Here is a 21,710-nt window from a genome sequence, read left to right as displayed (position 1 = left end):
TCAATGTTTAGGGTGATGCTATCGGTCTGCTAGACACCAGCGTCGGGAGACGACCGGAGTTGAACCGACGACTATGGATGAAGAAGGTGCGCCGTTGAGCGAGAGTGTGCAGATCGTAGACCCTGATGTCCGCGCTCATGTTTACAGCCTTGTTACTGCTGTAAGTAGAGCAACACCATCCTTCATAACTAAGAAATTGTGCTAATATCTGCAGCTCGGAGGCTTCAATGGCGAGAATGCGGACCGCTACGTCTTGGGTGATGATGCACTGGCCTGTCTACGAGATATCAAGCGTTGGCTGAAACTATACGATGAAAAGAACAATCGCATGGATGTTGCACGATGTCTGGGGGAAGCGAATCTCGTCAACGGCGACCTGTTGCCGATCTTGACCCTCTGGTCGACAAGTGGTCAAAAGAGCAAACACATGTCGAGGATTGCGTTGGCGTGCTGTAAGTGAGCTGGATGAGTACGGAAAGGAGCTCAATGATCCGTGGATCTGACAAAGGACAGTGGAATTGTTGGTGCCTCTGACATGGCCATTGGAGGTACACAGTGAAATGACAGTCAACCATCATCGACACACACCGTATTTGCAACAAGCCCAGGTTCTCTATAAACGTGGTATTCTCAGTTATGCTAGCGACAGCATCCTCCGAACCATCATCCGAATCGGTCTCCCCAGCATGGCAGTCCCTCGATCCGAACGAACGACTCGGGATGAAGGCATCCTGAAGCTCATGCTCTACTTCCTTCGAAATATCGCGGTGATTTCGCCGAATACGCGCCTTGCGGCGGAGGGTGATGAAGAGGAAACGTCAAGATCGGCGACCATCAATTCTTTTCAAAATCAAGATGCTTTCGCTCTTCTCCTAACCATGTGCTCCAATGTGGGAGAAGATTTCAGCCTTCAAGATGTGGTCCTCCTCGAAATATTATTTCACATTGTCAAAGGAGTCAACGTGGAGAAACTCTTCATGAACGACGCCCAACGAAAGGCAAAGCGTACAGACGAGCTTGGTGAACTTTTACAGAAGGAGTCCTCTCTGCGGCGGGAATATGCAAAGAACGCACCAACTCGGCATGGTAGGTTTGGGACAATGATTTGGGTCAAACGCGATGACGCCAAGGTCTCCACGGTGTCGGGACAAGATGTGCTCAAAGATAGCCAGACAACTCTTCACAAGATGGATCAGAGCAAAAAGTGGAACAAGCCTCAGATACGTCGAAGACAAGCCGAGGTGACGGCAAACAATGACTTTAACACGCCCGTCAATCTCAACTCGACCGCGACAAAAAACCTACGAATGTTCGTAGAAGAGTTTTTGGATTCAGGCTTCAATCCGCTTTTCACGCACGTTCGAAAAGCCATTGAACGTGAAGCTGATCGAGTCATGGATATCAATACACGTCAATTCTTTTATACCGTTGCCTGGTTTCTTGAAGCCGAGCGTGTACGGCGAGCACATCAACGCGAAAAACGGCATCTGGGTGACAAGTCGTTGAAGGAGATAGAACCCGACAGCTTTGCACTTGTTGCCAGTGTCCTCAACCAGGAAACATTCGTTTTCCTGAACCGCTCAATGCAGTACAGCTATGACAACAAAGACGTGGAAGACCTCACTGCAGAAATGCGCTGTTTCACGCAGATTCTGTTGACTGTACAAGAGATGGCTCAATCACCGCTTGAAGAAGACCAAGAGATCGCCGACAACATCCAGAACCGCATTTTCTATGAAGAGACTACCCATGACCGCATCATCGCCATCGTTCGCGGGTACAAAGACCAAGGATTTGGCTACTTGGATGCATGCACAGAGCTTGCTCATGTTTTTTTAAAGATGCTGGAGCATTACTCCAAAGAGAACGTGGATATGCAGATCCGATCCCGCCGCCGAGCAAAGCGCAAAGCCAAACAAGCAAAACAGGCCGATATTGAAGGTGATGACGAGGAGCACGCATCTGAAGACGAAGACGTGATGGACGCCGAAAGAATTGCGAAGGAGCGCAAATTCGATTTCAAGCGCTTTGCCGCCAAGTTCTGCAACCAGAGTTGTGTTGACACGTTTATCGCTTTTACCAAGTACTATAAAGAGCTGACCGTGGACCAATTGAAACGAGCCCATCGTTACTTTTACAGGATAGCTTTCAAGCAAGAGATGAGCGTTCTGCTTTTCCGCCTTGATATCATCAACCTGTTCTATCGCATGATAAAAGGTCCGGGTGCCTTGGATTCAAACAAGCCGATCTTCAAGGAATGGGAGGAACTGGTCCGGCAGATTATTCGGCGCATGACCAAAAAAATTGATCAACGCCCGGCTTTGATCACAGAGCTCCTGTTCAGTAAGATCAACTCGACCGTCTTCTACCTGGAATATGGGCATGAGAAACAGACAATATCCGCCTCTAAAAGACCCCCGGCTGAGCTCGAAGTTGACCCGAGAGAAGCCAAGACAACCGACGAGAAAATAAAGATTGTTGTGCATGTCATGGTCAGAGATGAGCACACTGACCTGCTCAAATGGGTCATTGATGTCTTAAATTCGGCAGCCGATGAGAGAGAGGCCTGGGAAAGTCAGGAACAGCACTCAGAAGGACAAAAAGCTCCCAACCCAATGATTCGTACGTCTTCTGATTTCCTTCTGGCTGGTCGTACGGTGACTAACATGAAACAGCTGTCAAACCCAACAACGAGTCATGCCAGAAGGCCATGTTCTCCAATGCCAAACTCCGTCTCCTTATGACTTTGGTTCGCTTCGAACGTCTAGGCATGGAGGATGTTCCTGGAGCCTCCTGGGTCGTTCCTTCATCACTCAACTCTCAAGCTCTTCGGCACACGAGATCCATCATTGAACAGTGCTTGACTGAGCCTGTCACAGAGAACTCTGACCGGGACTTGAGCCAGTTGATAAGGAGAAAATCAGGAAACAATAACAGACGAGACAGAGATGAACAAACGGCCGACGTCGATTTTGGGTCCGATTCTGAGGGCGACGACAACGTCCCAGACGGGCCGCTATTCCCACCCAACCCACGATCAAGGGCTAACGCTCTCGAGCAATTGAAGAAACAACGCAAAAAGCGACGCAAGCAAGTTGGAGAAGAAGAAGAAGAACCCGACGAAGAAGACTTGGAGGAACGACGTCGAGCACGCCTGGAAAATGCTTTAGCTCGACAAGCGAAGATAAAGAGCGATCTGTATATCCACGCCAGTGATGAGGAAACAGATGAAGAAGCAGACCAGGAGTTCTTTCGACTTGAGGAGCAAAGGCGAAAGGAGCAGGCAGAAAGAATCAGGAAAGCTCTGCTTCACGGGGTCGTCGAAGAGGTTAGTGAGAACTCGTGGAAGAAAGGCAGTAGGCGCAAGCGGCCAAGCGATCAGCACGCTGCCTCGACCACAGATAGTCAGAGCAAGCGACAGCGACGCCAGCAACGGACTGAAGGGCTCGATGACGATGACGATCTTGTCATGACCGGTACGGACGCCCGGTCGCCAGACTCTCTCGGACAAGGCTCACCTTCTCTCCAAGGTGGTGACGACGTCAAAGACACACCTGTTACCTCCGAAGAAAATGAACTCGAATTCGACGATGATTTAGCTTTCAGCCGGAATCGTAATGGAGACAAAGTCCTGAGTGCGGAGAACCACGACAGCGATACCGAGCCCCCTGCACCTGATACTATAGACGAAGATGATGAAGCAGCACCTGTCGCTGCACCGCCTCGGCGAAGAATGCGGGCTGGGTTTGTCATCGAAAGCGATTCAGAGTGAGATGTATACCTATCATGTTGTAATGATTATTCCATGCGGTGTTCGGGTTGGGCCTTGATGGGCATGGGAATGAATGTACATTTTCGCATATATACCGAATCACGAAAGCATACATATGTAGATGCTCTGCATCCGCTGAGTGACCAGGCTCCAGATCCTCATATTAAAACTTCCAATCGAGTGGGTCTGACAATCGACAGCAATCGACAAGGCACCATGTCTCATCTCCCATTGTGTCCGCCCGTATCTCGAACTGCGGCACATCCAAGCCCTAAGGTATTCTACAACGACTAAATATTTCGACACAATCAGAGCTCCATATAACCCAAATAAGCAGCTTCACATCAAATGATCGGCGTTTGGCCAATGACATCTATCTTCTGATAGCAACGAGTAGCATTAGGAGACCGCAACACGAGCGTTGTCGCGATGAGTCACAGATCCATGGACGAAGCGGGTAAGAGTCCTTAAATCCCAATGCGCTTCTCCAACCCTGTCTGTATCATCAAAGACGCAAATCAAGACTCCTCCAGCAGCTTGAATTTTTACCTAATTTCAAACAAACCAATTGCCACTCTATCATGACTGAACAAGTCCGATTTGTCACTTTGGACGTCTTCACGGCGCAGCCGTATGCCGGCAATCCACTTGCCGTGGTGTTCCTCCCGGACTCGAACGAGCCGGCTCTGACACAGCAGCAGAAGCAGTCAATTGCACGCGAGTTCAACTTGTCAGAGACCATCTTTGTCCATGCTGATAAGGGAGAGAAACGCACTATCGACATCTTCACCCCGGACAGCGAACTCCCATTCGCAGGCCATCCCACCATAGGAGCTGCCTGCTGGTTTCTATATCTTTCCCCGGACGAAGGAGACAAGGGAGCCGTCAAGATCCTGACCACCAAGTCGGGGGATATCCCCATATCGCTGCAATTGGGACAGCCGTCGCCTGCAGTAACTGCTAGAATCGCACATAATACGCGGCTGCACCAGTCCAGATTTCCGCTCCAGCAACTGCTCCGATTGCACCCTTTCTTGTCTGGCTTTTTCGGTATAACCGGTACCGTGGAGCCAGCTTTCCCCATCTTCTCTATCGTCAATGGGATGAGCCAGGTCCATGTCGAGCTGCCCTCCCTTGAGGCTCTCGCTGCCGTCACCACGGCCTCGGGAGGTGAGGTTATCTCTGCGGGCTCTGGCTATCTGGATGAAGGTTGGGATGCAGGTCTCTGTGTGACGTACTTCTACGTACGCAATGTCAAGGACGCACAGACTGGTAAAAATACTATTCGGACCAGGGCGATTCTCGGAAACCTAGAAGATCCAGCAACAGGAAGTGCGGCCAGCGGTCTGGCTGCTTATCTGTCTTTGATTGAGGGAAAACCTGGTCAGCATAATTACAACATTGTGCAAGGAGTGGAGATTGGCAGGCGCAGTGAGATTGGGGTAGAGGTTGTGGTCAACCAGGATAACAAGATCGACACTGTTGAGCTTCAGGGAGGTGCTGTCAAGGTATCCGAAGGAAGCATTCGACTGCCTCCGAAATGAGTCAATGCCTGATTAGGCCCGAACGGGTTCACTCCTGGGCTGCAAAAGGACGAGATGAAAATGCATCGTTTGTCCGAGCTGCGACGAGTTCTTCAAGTATTCTGCGTGATGCTCCTGATAGTGAGAGCTAGTGAATGAGAATGAGCCCACGTGAAGGGCATACTACTATCAAACTTGTGTCAGGTAGACTCGAGGCAATTCACTACATCTGCTCTCTCAAAACGGATATCTCCGGTAACTATATACTGTCATCCTCAAGGTAAACAATGATAAATACTAATTTTCAGCCTGTTACTTACTCTTTATCGATCTCACCATCTACATCTCTCTCCACAGCACATATTAGCATCTTCAAACCATATTATCTACCCTCTCCAAATATTCTTCTAAGCACAATTTATCTAACCCATTCTTCTAATCTTGACTGCATCTTGCATCGAATCCTATCATGACGGAGAAGCGAAGCCGTAGGGCTTCTCTGTTGGGATCCCTTCAAGTCCTTCGAAGCAAGACTCGCGGTGGAAAGCACGCTTATCAACCACTGGGCAGCGAGAGAGACAGCAGTCCAAAGAAGAATGGCAAAGCCGGACGCGTCTTCTCGTTTGGCTCATCTATTCCTATCAAGAACGAAAGCTCAATCCTGACCTCGCTTAGAGTAAAGGGTCGCAACTCTCAGATACACGAAGCATGGGATTCTCAACGTCAAGTCTCAATGCCTCTACCTACCAAGTCCTCCTCATTTGGCTCTGAAGATTCGCACGAAACAACAGTCAGCAATGGGATATCGTACAAAAAGATCAAGATATCGATTCGCCGTTTGACAGCAAGAGCTAGTCCGTTTTCCTCTCCACCAAACAGTCAGACGTCTTCCAGATCCACCAGTTTCACCGGCTCAACTTTGACCTCATCGTCCGGACACAAGTACTCGAAGATTCCGGTTCTTACAGAACCTCCCGTCAATGGTATTTACTCTCGGGAAGCGTTTCAAAAGGAAGGAAAACGGAGCGTGCTGTCATCACTGAGCAGGCGTTATATCAATCTCAGACGGGACGTGAGCAAGGATGAAAACAAGTCCATCTCAAAGTTGGGAAAGAAAGAAACCAAAGAGGAAGAGATTGATATTGCTACTCCTCCTCGGCTGGTTAAAATAGCTCAAACTGTTCGATATGTCCGACCTACAGAACCTGTTCGACTTTACCGAATCGGTAGACCTGTCCAGGCAATGCAAGATACCCAACCTACTCAATCTATTCAGTCTGCTGTGCCTGTTGAACTTGCCGAACCTGTTGAGAACGCCCAGCCGACTGCTGAAACTACTTCAGTCTGGCAGAAAAGTCTGGAACAGAAACCCAAGCAAACCGAGATGGTCGAGCAGCGCTCTGAGATTATCTTGAACTCATCGTCGAAGAAACCTCGTTCATCAATCCCACGAACTACTTCCTCTTCAGCTTCACAGGTTGCTTTGACCCGATTGGCTCCTCCACGCAGTTCGATACCTGTTCCTGCTAAGGTCAGATCTCCTGCAAAGCCGTGCGCTCCTGCCCTGCAAGATGGAAGAAAGGCGTCGGATGAGCAAGGAATAACCAAGAATACAAGAGGAAGCCCCATCCCTGTTCCAAACAATGCCACTGGCCTGAATGTTAAGAAAGTACGATTCAGCGACCCTCTTCCACCAAGACAGCAGACCTTCGCTCAGCGTCAGTGGTCCGACAACCAGCCCGCCTTCATATACAAGGCAACGAATCGCATCCTAAGAAGCACGAGCGATATGCAGCCCAAGAAACTGCGGATGAGCAGAGGATTCGCCAACCTGAAGGCCCTTCAGATTGAAGAAGAGGTCATTTCACAGCTAGCATCCGATGACGACCAAGAAGAGCAGAGCGTTCCCAACTCAAGCCAACAGTCCGAGCAAACGGCAATTGTGCCAACGACCAGAAACAAAGATCGCACTCAGAGAATGGTACTGCCCAGTGACGATAATCACACCAGCAGAATCCCACGCAACAAGCAGAGAACGCTAACCACGACTACTCCTGCTGGCTTCCAGGTATCCGAAGCACAGCCCCGTCAGTATTGGCTTGGACGTTTCATGACCCTCACCAACGCGTTCCACTACGAAGATTCTTTCAATGAACCCGATATCGCCACTGGATTTGGCATGCTGTCGAGCTACTCCCGGCCTTTGGGTCAGCCCGATGCGGACCTTGCGAACTATCGTGTCAAGCGCGCTTTCATGGTTCTTGAGAATGTTTGCGTGACGGAGGAGGCGTCTGCTAGTCTGAGAGAGTTTAGAGACGAGTACATTGCTATTCATGGAGATCGTTGGATGTTGTGATGAGACTGTTTCATGTGAATGATCATGGCAGATGAAAGATCGTCTGTGCGTATTCCCCATGTGGCGTTTCATTGGGTTATGGGTACTGGGTCACATCAATGTGCGGGACCGGGGAGATTGGGACATGAAGGCGTCGGGATACACTAGACATATGCCGGTCGGTTGGGAAAGGCAATCGGAGGAGTTATTGGTTGGAAGTGCTGACTGCAAATTGCTGTACTTAGGATGACATCGGAGTTTGATATGTACATGTTTTTCTAACAATCATTGCAAGCAGCCTGTCCGATGCGTAGAATTTAGTAGGATCCCGATTGAGTAGCCAGTCCATAACCTCAGAGGTCAAAGCCCTTTTTATATCTGCCATAGCGTCCCAAACGCCATACCATGCTTGCCCAGGATTAAATCATAGAAACATTTTTAGTCCGTGGGAAATATCGGCTAGGACGATTCTAGGTCTGCAACGACGTTACTTCCTTCTGCTCTTCAAGAAAGCAGCAACCTGATGATGTCGAGTGACAAAGAACATCCGCTTGCGATCTGATTTCCAGACCAGAACGCCGATCTCCTCGGCATATCGACAGGGGGCCTCGTATTCCGCCAGAGTGTTGAAGTCCCTGAACAAAAAGCCATGTGTCGCTTTGACGCGATCTCTCTCGAGCTGCCAAAGACGAATCTGATCCACGACTGTAGGCGGTAGGACGGACACCGGCATTCCGGTTTGATTAGAAGTAGATCTGGACACATTGTGCTTGCGCATTTGAGGGTGCGCGTGTGTCGATAGGTAAGAGATAATTTGATCGGCGGTAATGCCCATCTCGACAGCACGACGGACGGACTGGCGGGTGATTTTACCCGTGATCAGATTCGGGAAGCGATATTTCAACGTGGTGAAAAGTGCAATGAGGGAGATCTGGAGGGGTGAGGAGGTATATGCGTAGAGTCGGTAATTTGTTTCGATGATGATGAATCCGGAACCGGCCTTGCTCGAGGATGTGCCCGTAGGTCCGGAAAGGGAGCCAGCAAGAGGGTTGCTTAGAGTGCTGGAGTCGGAGGTCAAGGTGGTTGCGAGGCGCGTCGGGTAGAAATGAGTGGCATCCGGGGTTTCTTGGTAGACGATACCAAAGTCGGCCAAATCGGTCAGAGTGCGCAATTGGTTAGACGTCAACTGTTTCTTCTCATATGATTTTCCCAGTTCCAGACTGCTCAGGAAGAACACAAAAGAAAGCACCTCGACGCCGTCCATACCGATGGCCGCTGCGCTCTCAACATAGAGAACTAGGATATGCCATACTTGAGTGCCGACGTCCTGTAGAACGAAAGCGAATCCGTCCTGAGTAATTTCCACTCGACGATCCCTGATCTCGACGAGGTGGCCAGCCTGCAAGAGCTCTTTCACGCCTTTGCTCAAACTGACGTCGCGTTGCATGCCCAGTCCACTTGTCCCCACCATGTATCCCAGAACTCCTTCCCACTGCCGTCTGGCATACTCGTCCAGATCCGCAATGGAGACAGCTTCTTCATCAGATATCTGCGACAGCACACCAAACGATTGAGTTTGCTCAGCACCGGTGAGAGCCTGCCGAAGGGAGGATGCAAAAGGATCGGTGACGGTGTATGCTTTTACGTTATCCGACGTTGTAGTGCTGGTCATAATGTGCAACCTGCCCAAAATTGAAAGCGCATTATCTCGCTCTCTTTGGGGAGTCAGCGACTATATTTTCTGAACCGTTCCACTCTGAGAAAGTGGTGATACTCACCTCAAACTGTCTGGTCTGACCCATGCTTCCAAATCCGCTGCTGGAAGTGGGTCCTTGAGGTAGAGAAGCGCCATCACAAAACATTTTGCTGTGATTTATCAGTCCAAAAAAGGGCTCTCTGTACGATGACGAGGCTGGCACGTACCCAGGTCAGGCAGCATGCGCCTGAAAATGGCGAGAGCAGTGGAGGGCTGCTGGTAGAGCTTGTTGAAGACAGTCCCAGGCAAGCTCTCCAGGTAATCGAAAGGACGGGGTGGTGCCGCAGCCATCTTGCCTGCAGGACCGAAAATAGTTCGTTATCTCTGCAGCATCATCAAGCACTGTCACTAAGAAACCTCAACGATGAAGGGGGAGGATAACTGGGTAGTCTTGAATTCTGTGTCTGATTGGAGAAGGTGCAGCAGATATTGTCCGGTGACCATAGCGGCCACAAAGCGCAGTCGGCGATGATCTCACTGTTTAGCTTCCCATATCTTAGCGCCAATATGTAGAGAGGTAATGCTTCATAGTCCATTCCTTACCATTTCCTAATCCTCACTTCTTCAATTTCGCGTTTCGCACTGAGTAAATATGACAGCTTTGCGATTTGTCAGATCTGTAAGTATCAGATCCTTTGAATTCAAATGAGACTTCCATAATAACCGTTTTGTACAGGTCTGGGAGTCCTTCCGGGCTACCTCAGGGTTAGAGCCTCGGTAAGTACGGACAGAGGGCTCATATAGACACTCGAACAAGATCGTCCCTGACAATATCTCTTGAGGTCACAGCCTGCTTGACAATGTAAGCCTAGCTTCTGCAATCCATCGAAAATTGCGATTGCTGCTCCTCCGATCCCACTGGCGATTAGCATCGGACAAGCGTATCGGGATATACTAATAACCGCCTCAGCTACGTGTAACTGCTGCACGACCCGGAACTGTCAACTTTGAGCTTGATATCCAGAAAGAGCACACGGTAAATTCTCCCGCTTGCGTCTTGCTCTTCGCCATACATTAACAACGTCACTAGAATAGACTCAGCATCCTTCATGGAGGGACAATCGCCAGTATGGGTACTGTATACCTATGAGACCCGTCAGCCTTTTTACCACCTCGTTGACCATTGAGTCTAGTGGACCTTGGAGGCTCCCTAGCTGTGGCTTCTCGAGGCTTGTTCGCGACTGGCGTCTCGACAGATCTTAATGGTATGCCAAACCGGATGTACCCAATAAATCCAAGCTTGATCTTATCCTGATACGAGCTTCTATCACAAGTGACATACCTGAGTTCCGGAGGCAAAGTTGGAGACAAGATCCAAGCGGTTCGTTTTTCGAGCTTTACCTAGGGCCAAGATCTTTACAAGATTACTGACTTGCATGCAGGAAGTCACTTGTGATAAGTGTAGGTCTCCTATCAATGATCAGTGGACGAGTCCTCCAAGGCCTATGTTAACCCAGACCCCTGGGAATTCTGGTCCATCGATATGCCTAACCAAGTCGACAGTCGGGAAAACCCTAGCATACACGAACATCAAGTTCATGAACTCCAAGGGTGAGGTCTTCGCAAGAGGCAGTCATACAAAGTACGTGTTCGCGCTCCACCGATAAGACCGTTCGATTAGCTGACAGCTTTGATCGGCAGATACATTGCTCTCGCCTGGAAAGACCCCAAAAACATTGTTGAGGAACTCGAAGGACGCAAGGAATCGTAGAAAAAGTGTCCTATTTTGCCGGCTTAGACTCTTGGAGTTGATGGATCCTCCCATCACGGCTGGGCCACTCAATTCAGGAGGCATATATATACGTATGGTCCCCATTTAGAGAATCTGAGAGGTCTCTATAGATCGAAGTGACTCAGGAACGCCGTTGTACATATGAAGAATGAACATCTTGTACATCTCTCATAGCCCCTAACTTATTGACCACACTTCGGAATTTACTTCATTCTAGGGGGGCCGGGGAAGCGGCAGGCACACCGTGGCGTAAGGCACATCACACTGGTCAAGTCGAAAGCACCACGAATATATGGCTTATTATATCAAATCAGGTGCCGAATATACATAAGAACTTTGAACGCAACCCTACAGGTTGGCTACACCATTGGGAGGAACGATGATGTCAAGCTGTTGGCATCAATTAAATCCTGCACGGCTATTCAAGTCTGCTCATGCAATGGGTCCTCCTCGGGCTCATCGCCCGCTCCAAGCATAACTTCATCCTCGTCCAACAGCTCGTTTTCCCCGTCAGGCATTGCATCGTCTACTATGATGTCCTGATCACCCATGGCCTTAACCTTGGCCTGAGACATCTCAAACACATATTGCCCGAGATGTTCGACTCCCTCCATAGGCGTACCCTGAACCTCGTCGTCCAGCGATCTTGTGGTTGGGAACATTTCGCCCGTGGTTAACATGAGTTTGTCAGGGCGCTGTAGGAGAAGGTCAAAGGCCGGCTTGAGTTCAAAGCATGACTCGAACACCTCGCGACGACCGAGGATATAGAGGCCTAGACGGGAACGGGAAAGAGCAACCGTAAGGCGGCGAACGTCTCGGAGATAGCCAACTGTGCGAGTTCGCGTGAGGGAAAGAATAACGTCTGCGCAGGACCCAGGTCAGCATAATCCATCGCTCGAGACGGTTCAACTTACAGTCGTTCTGTTCACCCTGATACTTATCCACAGTTGTCACGATTTTGGGCATGCCAAACAGTGCATTTTTACCACACCGATGGGCAAGAACGTCTTTAATCAGCGCGGTTTGGCCTGCGTAGGTAGCAAGAATTGATATCTTCGATGCCGGGTACCCGAGGAGTCGCATGTACTGATAAATGGCGACAGCGTACTCGGCTTCTCCCAGGTTCTGGATGAAGTGAGGGGTCGGCTCCCTTTCTCCGCTCCCTTGATAATCTGGGACGTTGATGAACTGATAGTCGTACTGGAAGCCAGCATTCGCCTGTTTGTATTCTTGAGACGTGTGAACAATGGGCAGATCTCCAAGCTCCTTATAACGCCACCGGAAGAGTTCTGCCAAGCTAGGCCTTGCCCGGCCCTGCTGATCAAGATTAATCGCAGGGACACCTAGTCTTACCAAGCGTAGGAAAAGACTCTGCTCGAAATGGGCGTACTGGCGGAAAGCAAGGTTCTGAATGATCGGAGAGTTCTGAAGGTGATCGCCGCAAAGTACAACGCGTTTCAAAGGGAGCTCGCCGTTCTTCATGTGCTGTAGGGCGGATGGAATAAAACTTTCAATCTCAGTAATCTGCGCCGCCTCTTCCATCACGACGTTGTCATAATGGAAGCCAAGGTCGGCGATTTCTTGTCGACGCATTGCCGCATGCGTAGATGTCATAGCAATTATTCTCGCTTCTTTCACAAGGAGATAGTTTGCCTTGTCACGCGATTGCCTCAAAATCTCAAATGGGCGAATATCCTCTAGCTCAGAGAAGATCTTGTCGATATGCCGTTGACAGCCTTCCGCCACATCCAGCAATGTCTCCTTCGAAGCGGCCGGATCGAACACAGGCTGAGGGGCAGTTGAGAAGTAGGCATGGAATGGGAAAGACGCAATGATATCATCGGTGGTTGTACTTTCGGCACGAGCATGGTCGAAGAATTTCGCCCAGGCTGGCTGGATGTAGACTGTATTGAAATATCCAGCCGTCTCACACGAATTGCCGTGTGCGCCTTCTGCACCAATCGACGCCGCTAAGCGTGTCACTTCAGCGAGGAAGTAGTTGCGGTTTTCAAGAAATGACTCGACACGGCCATATTTGCTGTAACTAGTTTCGGTTTCGAGTTCCTCTTCACCATGGCCGAGTCGAAGGAGATGACGTTCATCGATGTCTAGGGCCACAATCTTCTGGAATAACTGATTAAGAGCCTGGTTACTGTGCGCGATCAGAAGGGTACGCTCCTTCGGGAAGTCATGGTAAATATTATTGATGATTTGTGTTGCAACATCCGTTTTACCAGTTCCAGGAGGGCCAACAATCACAGTCAGTCCGGGCTGCGTGCCGGATGCGATAGCTTCGACCTGAGCTGGGGTGAAACGAATGGCGTTGAGCTTGGGAGCATCGACAGGATAGGGACCTGGGTTTGGCTGTTTATATGTCGACACGCGCATCACTCGTGCACTTGTTCCTTCCTTTTCAACCGGATCTCTCCGCCGCTTCTTCGACGATGTTGTTGAAGGCGCTTTGGAAGAACTTTCAACGTATTCAATTACGTATGGGGGCCCGAAACTCGACGCCTCATTACCCGAAGGCTCAATGGTGCACCCTGGGAAACTCTCAACTAGGTGCTGCCAGTCCAAGAAAGTGTCTCGGAAATCGACCGACCTCAGTCGGTTGGGCAATTCAGTATACCTGGCACCTGCAGGGTCTCCGTATCCTAGAAAGATATCCTGAATCCAAGAAGGAAGGGTAACATCTGAGACAATGAGTCTCTGCATGTTCTCAAGTATCGACCTGAAATTGTTCTCCCGCCCTTTCCGTCTTGCAATCACGTTTATGAAGGGATAAATGTCCTGCTTTCCTTGGGAGGTGCGATCCTTATCAGCCTTGAAAGCGGACGGATCCAGATTGAGCAGCAATCTCCGGAGGCGAGGTCGAGATTGATATCCATTCGTGTGGCCCGCAACTGGTTCACGAAGTGGGCGACCCTGTTCATCGAGAACCTGAACCACTGTTGCAGTCCTAAGGTGCATCAGACTCGGAGTCTCTGCTGAGCTGTCCCTGAAAACGGAATTGTTCGCAGTACCCGGTTGGACAGCTAGAAGGAAGACGACGTCATCTGGACGAAGTGAGTCCCATTCCTTCCGAATGTAATCTGCTAACCTGCCAACTTCAATTGCAATCTCAGCTCTCACAAAAGCTGGGTCTGACGAGCCTACTTTAGGAGGTGCAACCTCGATTATGGCTGGTTTGGAGATGGGAATGGCCATGCGAGAGAAACCATCGAAGGTCAGCGTTTTGCCATCGCGGCTTGATCGAGGCTGCATCCGCTTGATAATCGCTTCCATATCCTTTCGGATCTGGAAGAAAGCTTCGAAACGATACAGCAGGAACGACCGCCAAAGAAAGTCGCCAAGGCTCAGATATTGAAGATTCAGTTTCGGAATCGCAAGCGGTCGAGATCCGTCATAGGTTTCGTTTCGCAAGAATGAAGGGTCATAGAGATCTTTCTCTGTGGGCACAATGCTGAGTCGGGATGCGGTCTCTTGAAACGGTACCTTGCGCTCGTAGAACGACAAAAGTATCTCGAGATAGAGATGTCGAGTTGGTATGACCCCGGATTGTTTGGGATAATCTGTCCGGAAACCCAGGTGCATACAGAGACTTTCAAGCTCGGAATCGTTTAGGGCACTCAGTTGCCCTTCCAGTTCTGAGCGTTGCTCAATTGAGCCGTAGTTTGACAGAGCAAGGATCATCAACTTATCCTTGAAGTGCTTCATCGCGGTTCGCTGCAAATGTGCCAGCTCTTGGGAATGGCTCTCATAGATTGCCTGGGGGTCAAGAGGCTCGCCGGTGTAATCGTCGATTGCGAATCCAGAAAAATGTTTAAGAAGCTCAAAGAGGTCGCGGAAGAGAGCATTTTCAGGAGAACGGTACATTTGGGAAAGCCGTATAACCGGGAGTAAGTTGAGATCCTTCAATAACGTATTGACGTAACGCCGTGTCGGGAGCTGACTCTCCAAGTCCACCAGATATTCCAGAAACCTCTCACAATAGCGTAAATTATCGGACAATTCCTGCTCGGACCCATTCAATCGCCGCAAGAAATCCAGAAGCATAGTAAAGAGCCACGATCGTTCGAATCGCATCTTCGCCTTTGCCGTCTCATCTCCAGCTTCGTACCGCTTCCCAGCTGCTCTCCAGGCTTTCTTTAAGGATGGTACCTTAGCAAGGATCCGATCCCTAATTTCTTCGCTCGAGAGATTGTGCCAGATGGAAATCGAAACGAGAGGTGCGCACTCCTTTCGGATGAGTACGTTCTCCAGAGATTGAAAAGCACTGATAATGAAGGACAATATCGATTGGCGGGAGAAGGTAGACAAAGAATTGTCGACGCTCATAGAGAGGATCCGATGGAAAAGGTTGGAGAAGTCGTCGGGCCGGTCAGAGAAGGTCTCTATGGTCCATTAGCTTCTCATAGATATCATCGGGCTGAAACTACAAGAACGCACCCCATATTGGCAAATGATCTCGCTGCTTAATGCTAACAATCAGCGCAATTAATAGCACATGGTGATTGGACGCATCTTCCGAATATGTCGGCCACAGATATCTATAGGCAATTAGTTTCAAGGGACGTAAAATCGTCAGTCACAGTCGCGGTGCGCACTTCTCCAGGATATTCAAATTCTCCAGCGTCAAGAGCGAACGAAGGCTGAAGTTTTCAGCTTCTAAGGGCTCCCATAATTCCTTTCTAATAACATCCTGCTTGGCTTTGCGGACCTTAGAGGTCCCAAGCCAGTGGGTTTTGGCCAGCTGGACCCATGAGCTATCCTCACGGAAGTCCTCCACCGTTGGCCGGGAATCGAGGCCGTGCGCCATAGCCTGACGTGTTTGTTGGCCCATTCCTCGATGTTGAGGGCTGATTCAAAAGTACTGCAGGCGCGGGTCCAATTTATTTGCGCAAGTGGTCCGTCGCTGGCGGAAAGGGAAGCTGTTGGCGCGCGGTTAAGCCAAGACGACTTCTTGGCGGCTAGAGACTGCCCGCAGAGCCGCCATCTATCATCCGAAGCTCGCGCCAACCTTACAACCATCCTTTATCCTTTTTCTGTCAAGCTTGCTCTTGGTGGCTCTGTGAGGATGTCAGTTGCTGAGCATGATGCGATGCATGTATACAGAAAACTGGTCGATGATCTCCTGACCCGTGCAGAACAAATCAAAAAAGATGCGCAAATAGAACCCCCTTTAACAGAAGCTCATTTGGGCGAGTCGATATGGGCGATCCAGGGGAAAGAAGAGCGATTGGTGGAACAGCTGAGCCAGCAGACACGGTTTGCGGCAGTTGAACTCGCGTTCAGGGAGAAGTTCTACAGTCTCCTGGTATGACTCTCATTCAGAGGCTTAACTATTAAGTATGAGTGTGATGGAAAGCTAACATTGAGCTATCTGTAGGCGAACACGACAATTGACGAGCCCTCGTTCATTCGCATGTGGAATTTGCTTGACATAATCTCAATCTTTTCTGATAATGGTTGGCTCCGGCCGTCTAGTCTTGTGACCGAACAGCTAGCTGATCGTGCATAGAACAATGCGAGCCCGGTTTGATATTTTGGTTGATCGAGGAGTTGCTCGATAGCCAGACCATTGATGGTTGTCGCAAGGTCTTTGATTATTTGGAGTCCCGCCGAGAACGGAATACAAAGGTCGATATTTCCTTCTGTCATTACTACTCATGCAGTACATCCGCTGATACTGTTCCAGAAACACTTCAAGCAAAAGAGCTTGATTATCCTTAGATCCTGCAATGAGCTACTTCGGAGGCTGTCCCGGGCAGAGGACACGGTATTTTGTGGCCGTGTCTTCATATTTCTATTTCAGAGTTTCCCGCTTGGAGATAAAAGCGCTGTTAATCTCCGCGGCGAATATCACACCGAAAATGTTACCACCTTTGACGAGATTACCAAATTAGGAGCCAAGGAGAGTGATGATATGGATGTGGAAATGTCCGACGCAAAAGAAACATCAACAGCAACTGACGCCCAGGGACCTGATCATGATGGCCAACCACTGCCTTCAGCCAGCGCTTCTCAGACGCCTGTACAAGAACCAGCAAAAGTCCCCAAACTTCTTGTCTCGAAAACTGAAGACAAGGATACGGAGAAGGCAGTTGATATAGACGCTCTGTACCCTGTTTTTTGGGGGCTGCAGGCATACTTCTCTGCCCCGACAAAAGTGTTTGACTCTCAGCACTTCTCGTCCTTCAAGACTGGTTTGGAAAACACATTGATCGCATTCAAGAATATCAGAACAGACCTTGAGAATCAAAGCGCCAGTAAGACAGCCGAGGAAATACGGAAATCTACAAAGCGGAAACGGAGCGTGGATGGCCAAGAAATCGCGAGCAGTTTCAACCCTAAGTATTTGACAAGCAGGGACTTGTTTGACCTCGAAGTACGTTGCTAAAGGTCCCGGGTCGAGCCATTACATGCTAACGATCAGTTACAGGTCAACGACACAGCTTTCAGAAGACACGTTCTTGTACAGGCACTGATTCTCCTGGATTTTATGCTTTCTCTTACGCCGAAAGCGAAAGCAAAACTTGCTGATTTGACGAACAAATCAGTGCTTTACGGTTTTGTATTGAATGAAGAAGATGTAGGTTGCTTGACGGCCCCTCTGCTTTTCCACTTTATACTTCACCCCTTCCCCGCGTCTTACCCTCTCGCTTCGAACACAGTTTAACAGCTACAGGCCAAGTGGGCAACCAAGATGAGGAAAGCCATTGAGGAATATCTACAAGAAGGTACGGGTGGTAAATTCTATTATCGCATGGTCGACACGGTTCTATCGAGGGATAAGAACTGGGTCCGTTGGAAAGCCGAGGGCTGTCCGCTCATTGAAAGGCCTGCCGTCTCAGTCGCAGAGTATATCGGTGCTCGCGAGAACGCGACAAAAACATACGCAAATAAGCGCCTTCGTCCGTCGCCTATGGGCTCCCTGAATCTCAACTTTCTGGCCGAGGGAGAGTCAACATCAAGCATCGAGAAGCTGAAGGAACCGGAGAGGTTTGTACTCCATTGCCACTGGCTTTGATCCCGATATGGCTGACGTCTGTCAAGATATTCTGTTCCCTCCGCCGACTCGTTCATGATGGGCATCATGGATGATGAATTAGACATTGATACTGCGCATACGAAAGAAGACAAGGACAGGGCTATTCGGGCAAAAGCGAGTAAAACTTGGCGCATTCTACGTCTTTCCGCTAAAGGCAAACTCGCGGCCTTTGACAAAATTGATGACGGCAAGAATTTGAAGGCTCTGTTTGAAGCACCACAACCTCCTGAGAGCACCACTCCTCCTGCTCATGAACCGGCTTCCCAGGCTTCGGAGTCCGCAGCTAAGGCGTCTAACGATGCCGAACTCGAAACCGCCTCGTCGGGACAAGAAGAACAGCCAGTTGAAAAGGGTGCCACGACAATTTCCGAACAGACACAAGGCGATCTGAATGATAGCAATCAAGAAGCAGTTCCCGCGGCTCCCCAGGCGACCTGATGAAAGAAAGATAGGCGACTTTCAAGTATCCTGGCGCTGAGATGAAAGCATGCCCTTGCTTATTTAAGAGTCTGAACTTCGACGACTGTTTTGGGCTTGTTCTGCCTACGACTCCGTTGATCGACACTGCGCTTGAATGAGTTCTTTGCGCGCATCAACGTCACAATGCCACGTTGACCGTCTTTACAGAGTGCAGAAGATCTCAAGAGGATTATGGACCAAGCTGCTAGCAATCCTTAGGTTGGAAATGGTGCGGCGTCTAATGCAAGGTACGGTCTTCAAGACGAAGACAGCAAGGTTTCCATCAGCCGCCCCATTGGCCAATGGCCTATTTTGATCGCTGAAGAACTCGCCCCCTAAGTCAGGGGTCGCTGTCTGGCTGGGCTGTCGATATGCTGAAACAATGTCTTCTCTACAGAGTACGTTCTGAAGTTTGTTGTGTCTGCCAGACTGCAGCAGACGCTATCAAGGGGTGAGGGGCAAAACAGGAAGCAAGTGAGGAAAGCAAAACGCGGTAAATTCGAAAACCATGGGGAGAAATGACGATAACACCAATGCAATGACACTACTTGGGCATTCTCGGGACAGGCTACAAAAGCCCTGACAATTTCTTTCTTTTTTTTTTTTCTTTTTCTTTCTGCTTTTTCTCTATCCAAGTGTGGTTTACTCTAGTACTAGTCTAGAACGTTGGAAGCCAAAGAGGGCCAGTGCATCGGCTACCGGAAATTGAAGGCGTTCAGGCATCCACAAGGCCCACATCCATCCAGCCGGAGAATTCCTTGCGGTTTTAAGGTGTGGGAGCAAAAGCTGCAGGTGGATGCATCTGGAATCAATGGACACAAAGGCCAGCTACGGCCTACATCAACTTGGCAACGAGGTCATTTGCTGTGGCCGCCGAGAGGAATACTCCGGAGTAAGCTACGAACGTGGGCCCGATTCCCTAAGGGATCAGCAACTTTAATCAGTAAAAAATCATAACTGATTGATGAGGACAGTTCCTGCATTGGCAGTATTAACAGGTTCATTATTCACTCCTCTTTTTCGGTGTACGTAGCCAACGAATAATAATCAGTCGTGATAGTTATTCGGTATGATATAGCTGGCATCATTGTTTTCTTGCGTCCATCGTTCCTCTCCCTATTATTTTAGTATCAAGGTGGAATTGGCGAGAAGAGTACTTTTGAGTGTTATTCCTTTTGCGTTCATTCAAACTTTCTCTTTCGAGAGCCCCGTCTCAATAACGGCGCCTCCGCGGCTCCCTGTCAAGCCGTTGATGGCATTTGTGGAAATTACAGTGGTGTTTTTGGGATGCTATGTTTCAGACAGATGAAAAGCAGGCAGCCGCAACACCCCTTAGGTAGGTCCCATGATAGTTAACTATGACCTCAATATGATATGTACTTACAACGACTCCTGGGAGAAAGATATCCGCAATCAGGGGAAAAACGAAAAAGGAGTTTCTATTCGGCGGCAAGCATCCGTCCCCTGCTGGATATCTCATTATAGTGATTGTACCAGACCTCTTCAATACGTTGTAGTATCAGCCGAGTACTATTGACAAGAAGAATATTATTGTTGCTACAGCCAGACGCTTTACCAAGGATTCACCGTCAAATATCAGCAGTAACGAATAATACTAAGACTACGGAATATGCTGTGCCTGACCAGCATCAACAACCCCAACAGCAGAATCCAAATCCGTATCCTAGGTGCATAGAAACTCGGCAGTACATCCGAGGCCAATGATCACTGTGATCTGAACTAATATTATTAGTTGATCCCTGGAAATATTATTATTACCTCCATCGGGACCGAGGCACTAGCTATGCAACTTAAGCGAATGGCAGAGGCCGTTGAACGATGTTTCATCGTGGCCCAACGACTCGCACGGACCAGCCAGGGCTAGCTAAATTACTTATGACAACTTGACAAGATGCATTGACTTTTGATATGATTCAATCAATTCATCAGCTTACCAAGTCTCCCAGTACTAAGTGGATACTCACTGAGAAACGAACGGTCTCATTTCGGAGAGGTGCTTAGCTTGCAAGAAATTCTGTTTCTTTTTTCTTGTTTTTGTTGTTTTTGAGAGCAGTACGGAGTATCTACACAAACAGATCCTCGATATCTAGAAACACTTGGCTGGGTAAGGTATGCATGGCTCCTGCTGTGGATGCATGATCACAGCATCTACTCCTTAATCTTACGGGCTTGCGTAATGTGAGCTTCAATCTCCACTGCGATGGATCTGTCTGCCTTTCCTGGGACAGATCATTTGATCTGGACAAGGCGAATAATGTAATCACAAGTGATGAGAAAATGAAGGGATTGTCAGCAGGCTTGGCGTCCTGAGATTGTAAACGTTGCGTTGATCACAACTGTTGTTGATCAACTAGCCTGCCACCAATCATTCTTATGGACGATTCGTCTTGCGATCATCTTCCCCGCATCGTTGTTGCATTGCTCGCCCTGCTTACTCATTATTACTAAGGTACCTTTGAATTTTGACGAGTACTACGGATAGTGGAGCATGAACAATGGTATATCGTCTTGTCTACCAGGTACGAGGGATAATGGAAGAGATCGTTCGTTCTGATGTGATCGTCCCTCAACTAACCCGTGGACTTCTCGATCCACTTCAGCCTTCTGTCAACGGCTCAGCGCTTGTGTTTGACACTGCCTTCCTTTTTTCAATATCTCAATGCTTCCTGGCTAGTTGTTCAAGGATCATGCCATATCTATTATCCCCGTGAAGCTTGCTGAATCTTGGGATCTGCAGTTCTGTTCCTAGCAACGCACTAGGCTTTTTCATACACAGTACTGTATTGACCGTGGATCTAGGTTGAAACCCGTCCGTACCTTACAGATGCTAAATGCTCCGGCGGCTCTACAATCATTGAGTGGATAAAATCGGACAGGGACAGCGCTGTAGTCGGGATCTCAAGCGAGAACTCCGAGAGTTTTGCGCCGCCGTCATATAAGATTCTTGACAAGCGAGGCTGCATATGATTTCTTCACCTATCTGCATACTCCGTATTTCCCTGGAACCTTCTTCCTCACAAACGGACGAACTAACCAAGGACTATCAACAAGATAAGTTTAG

At 49.1% G+C, this 21,710-nt stretch overlaps 7 protein-coding genes across 7 annotated transcripts; 5 read left to right on the top strand and 2 right to left on the bottom strand.

Moving 5' to 3' along the window:
• Positions 1-73: 73 nt before the first annotated feature.
• On the top strand, positions 74-3,772 carry tof1 (putative DNA repair protein (Tof1); the record flags this gene model as incomplete). Its single annotated transcript, XM_033564177.2, has 4 exons — positions 74-160; positions 215-452; positions 514-2,622; positions 2,676-3,772. The coding sequence occupies 4 exons, from the start codon at positions 74-76 to the stop codon at positions 3,770-3,772; spliced, it is 3,531 nt and encodes a 1,176-aa protein (XP_033420068.2).
• Positions 3,773-4,353: 581 nt separating this feature from the next.
• On the top strand, positions 4,354-5,316 carry ALT_5049 (PhzF family protein; the record flags this gene model as incomplete). The annotated part of the gene is made up of 1 exon (XM_033564178.2): positions 4,354-5,316. The coding sequence occupies one exon, from the start codon at positions 4,354-4,356 to the stop codon at positions 5,314-5,316; it is 963 nt and encodes a 320-aa protein (XP_033420069.1).
• Positions 5,317-5,764: 448 nt separating this feature from the next.
• On the top strand, positions 5,765-7,651 carry ALT_5048 (uncharacterized protein; the record flags this gene model as incomplete). Its single annotated transcript, XM_033564179.2, has 1 exon — positions 5,765-7,651. The coding sequence occupies one exon, from the start codon at positions 5,765-5,767 to the stop codon at positions 7,649-7,651; it is 1,887 nt and encodes a 628-aa protein (XP_033420070.1).
• Positions 7,652-8,117: 466 nt separating this feature from the next.
• ALT_5047 (TFIIH/NER complex subunit TFB2) lies at positions 8,118-9,677 on the bottom strand (the record flags this gene model as incomplete). The annotated part of the gene is made up of 3 exons (XM_089599848.1): positions 8,118-9,312; positions 9,409-9,496; positions 9,554-9,677. 3 exons carry the CDS (start codon positions 9,675-9,677, stop codon positions 8,118-8,120), a joined length of 1,407 nt encoding a protein of 468 aa, XP_089455725.1.
• Positions 9,678-9,978: 301 nt separating this feature from the next.
• Positions 9,979-11,097, top strand: ALT_5046 (PaaI family thioesterase; the record flags this gene model as incomplete). The annotated part of the gene is made up of 10 exons (XM_033564181.1): positions 9,979-10,005; positions 10,063-10,103; positions 10,176-10,188; positions 10,297-10,362; positions 10,417-10,459; positions 10,520-10,591; positions 10,661-10,707; positions 10,769-10,787; positions 10,890-10,968; positions 11,028-11,097. The coding sequence occupies 10 exons, from the start codon at positions 9,979-9,981 to the stop codon at positions 11,095-11,097; spliced, it is 477 nt and encodes a 158-aa protein (XP_033420072.1).
• A 443-nt stretch (positions 11,098-11,540) lies between these two features.
• On the bottom strand, positions 11,541-15,961 carry ALT_5045 (RNA helicase aquarius; the record flags this gene model as incomplete). The annotated part of the gene is made up of 4 exons (XM_033564182.2): positions 11,541-11,980; positions 12,033-15,512; positions 15,568-15,668; positions 15,726-15,961. 4 exons carry the CDS (start codon positions 15,959-15,961, stop codon positions 11,541-11,543), a joined length of 4,257 nt encoding a protein of 1,418 aa, XP_033420073.2.
• A 234-nt stretch (positions 15,962-16,195) lies between these two features.
• On the top strand, positions 16,196-18,607 carry ALT_5044 (THO complex subunit THO1/HPR1; the record flags this gene model as incomplete). Its single annotated transcript, XM_089599847.1, has 7 exons — positions 16,196-16,435; positions 16,508-16,586; positions 16,640-16,758; positions 16,817-17,506; positions 17,561-17,710; positions 17,807-18,120; positions 18,175-18,607. 7 exons carry the CDS (start codon positions 16,196-16,198, stop codon positions 18,605-18,607), a joined length of 2,025 nt encoding a protein of 674 aa, XP_089455724.1.
• Positions 18,608-21,710: the final 3,103 nt, after the last annotated feature.

The sequence above is a fragment of the Aspergillus lentulus genome (assembly GCF_001445615.1).
Source record: "Aspergillus lentulus DNA, contig: Alt09, strain: IFM 54703, whole genome shotgun sequence".
Lineage (NCBI taxonomy): Eukaryota > Fungi > Ascomycota > Eurotiomycetes > Eurotiales > Aspergillaceae > Aspergillus > Aspergillus lentulus.
Note: the sequence above shows the minus strand (reverse complement) of the source record. Positions and strands in the feature narration are given on the sequence as shown.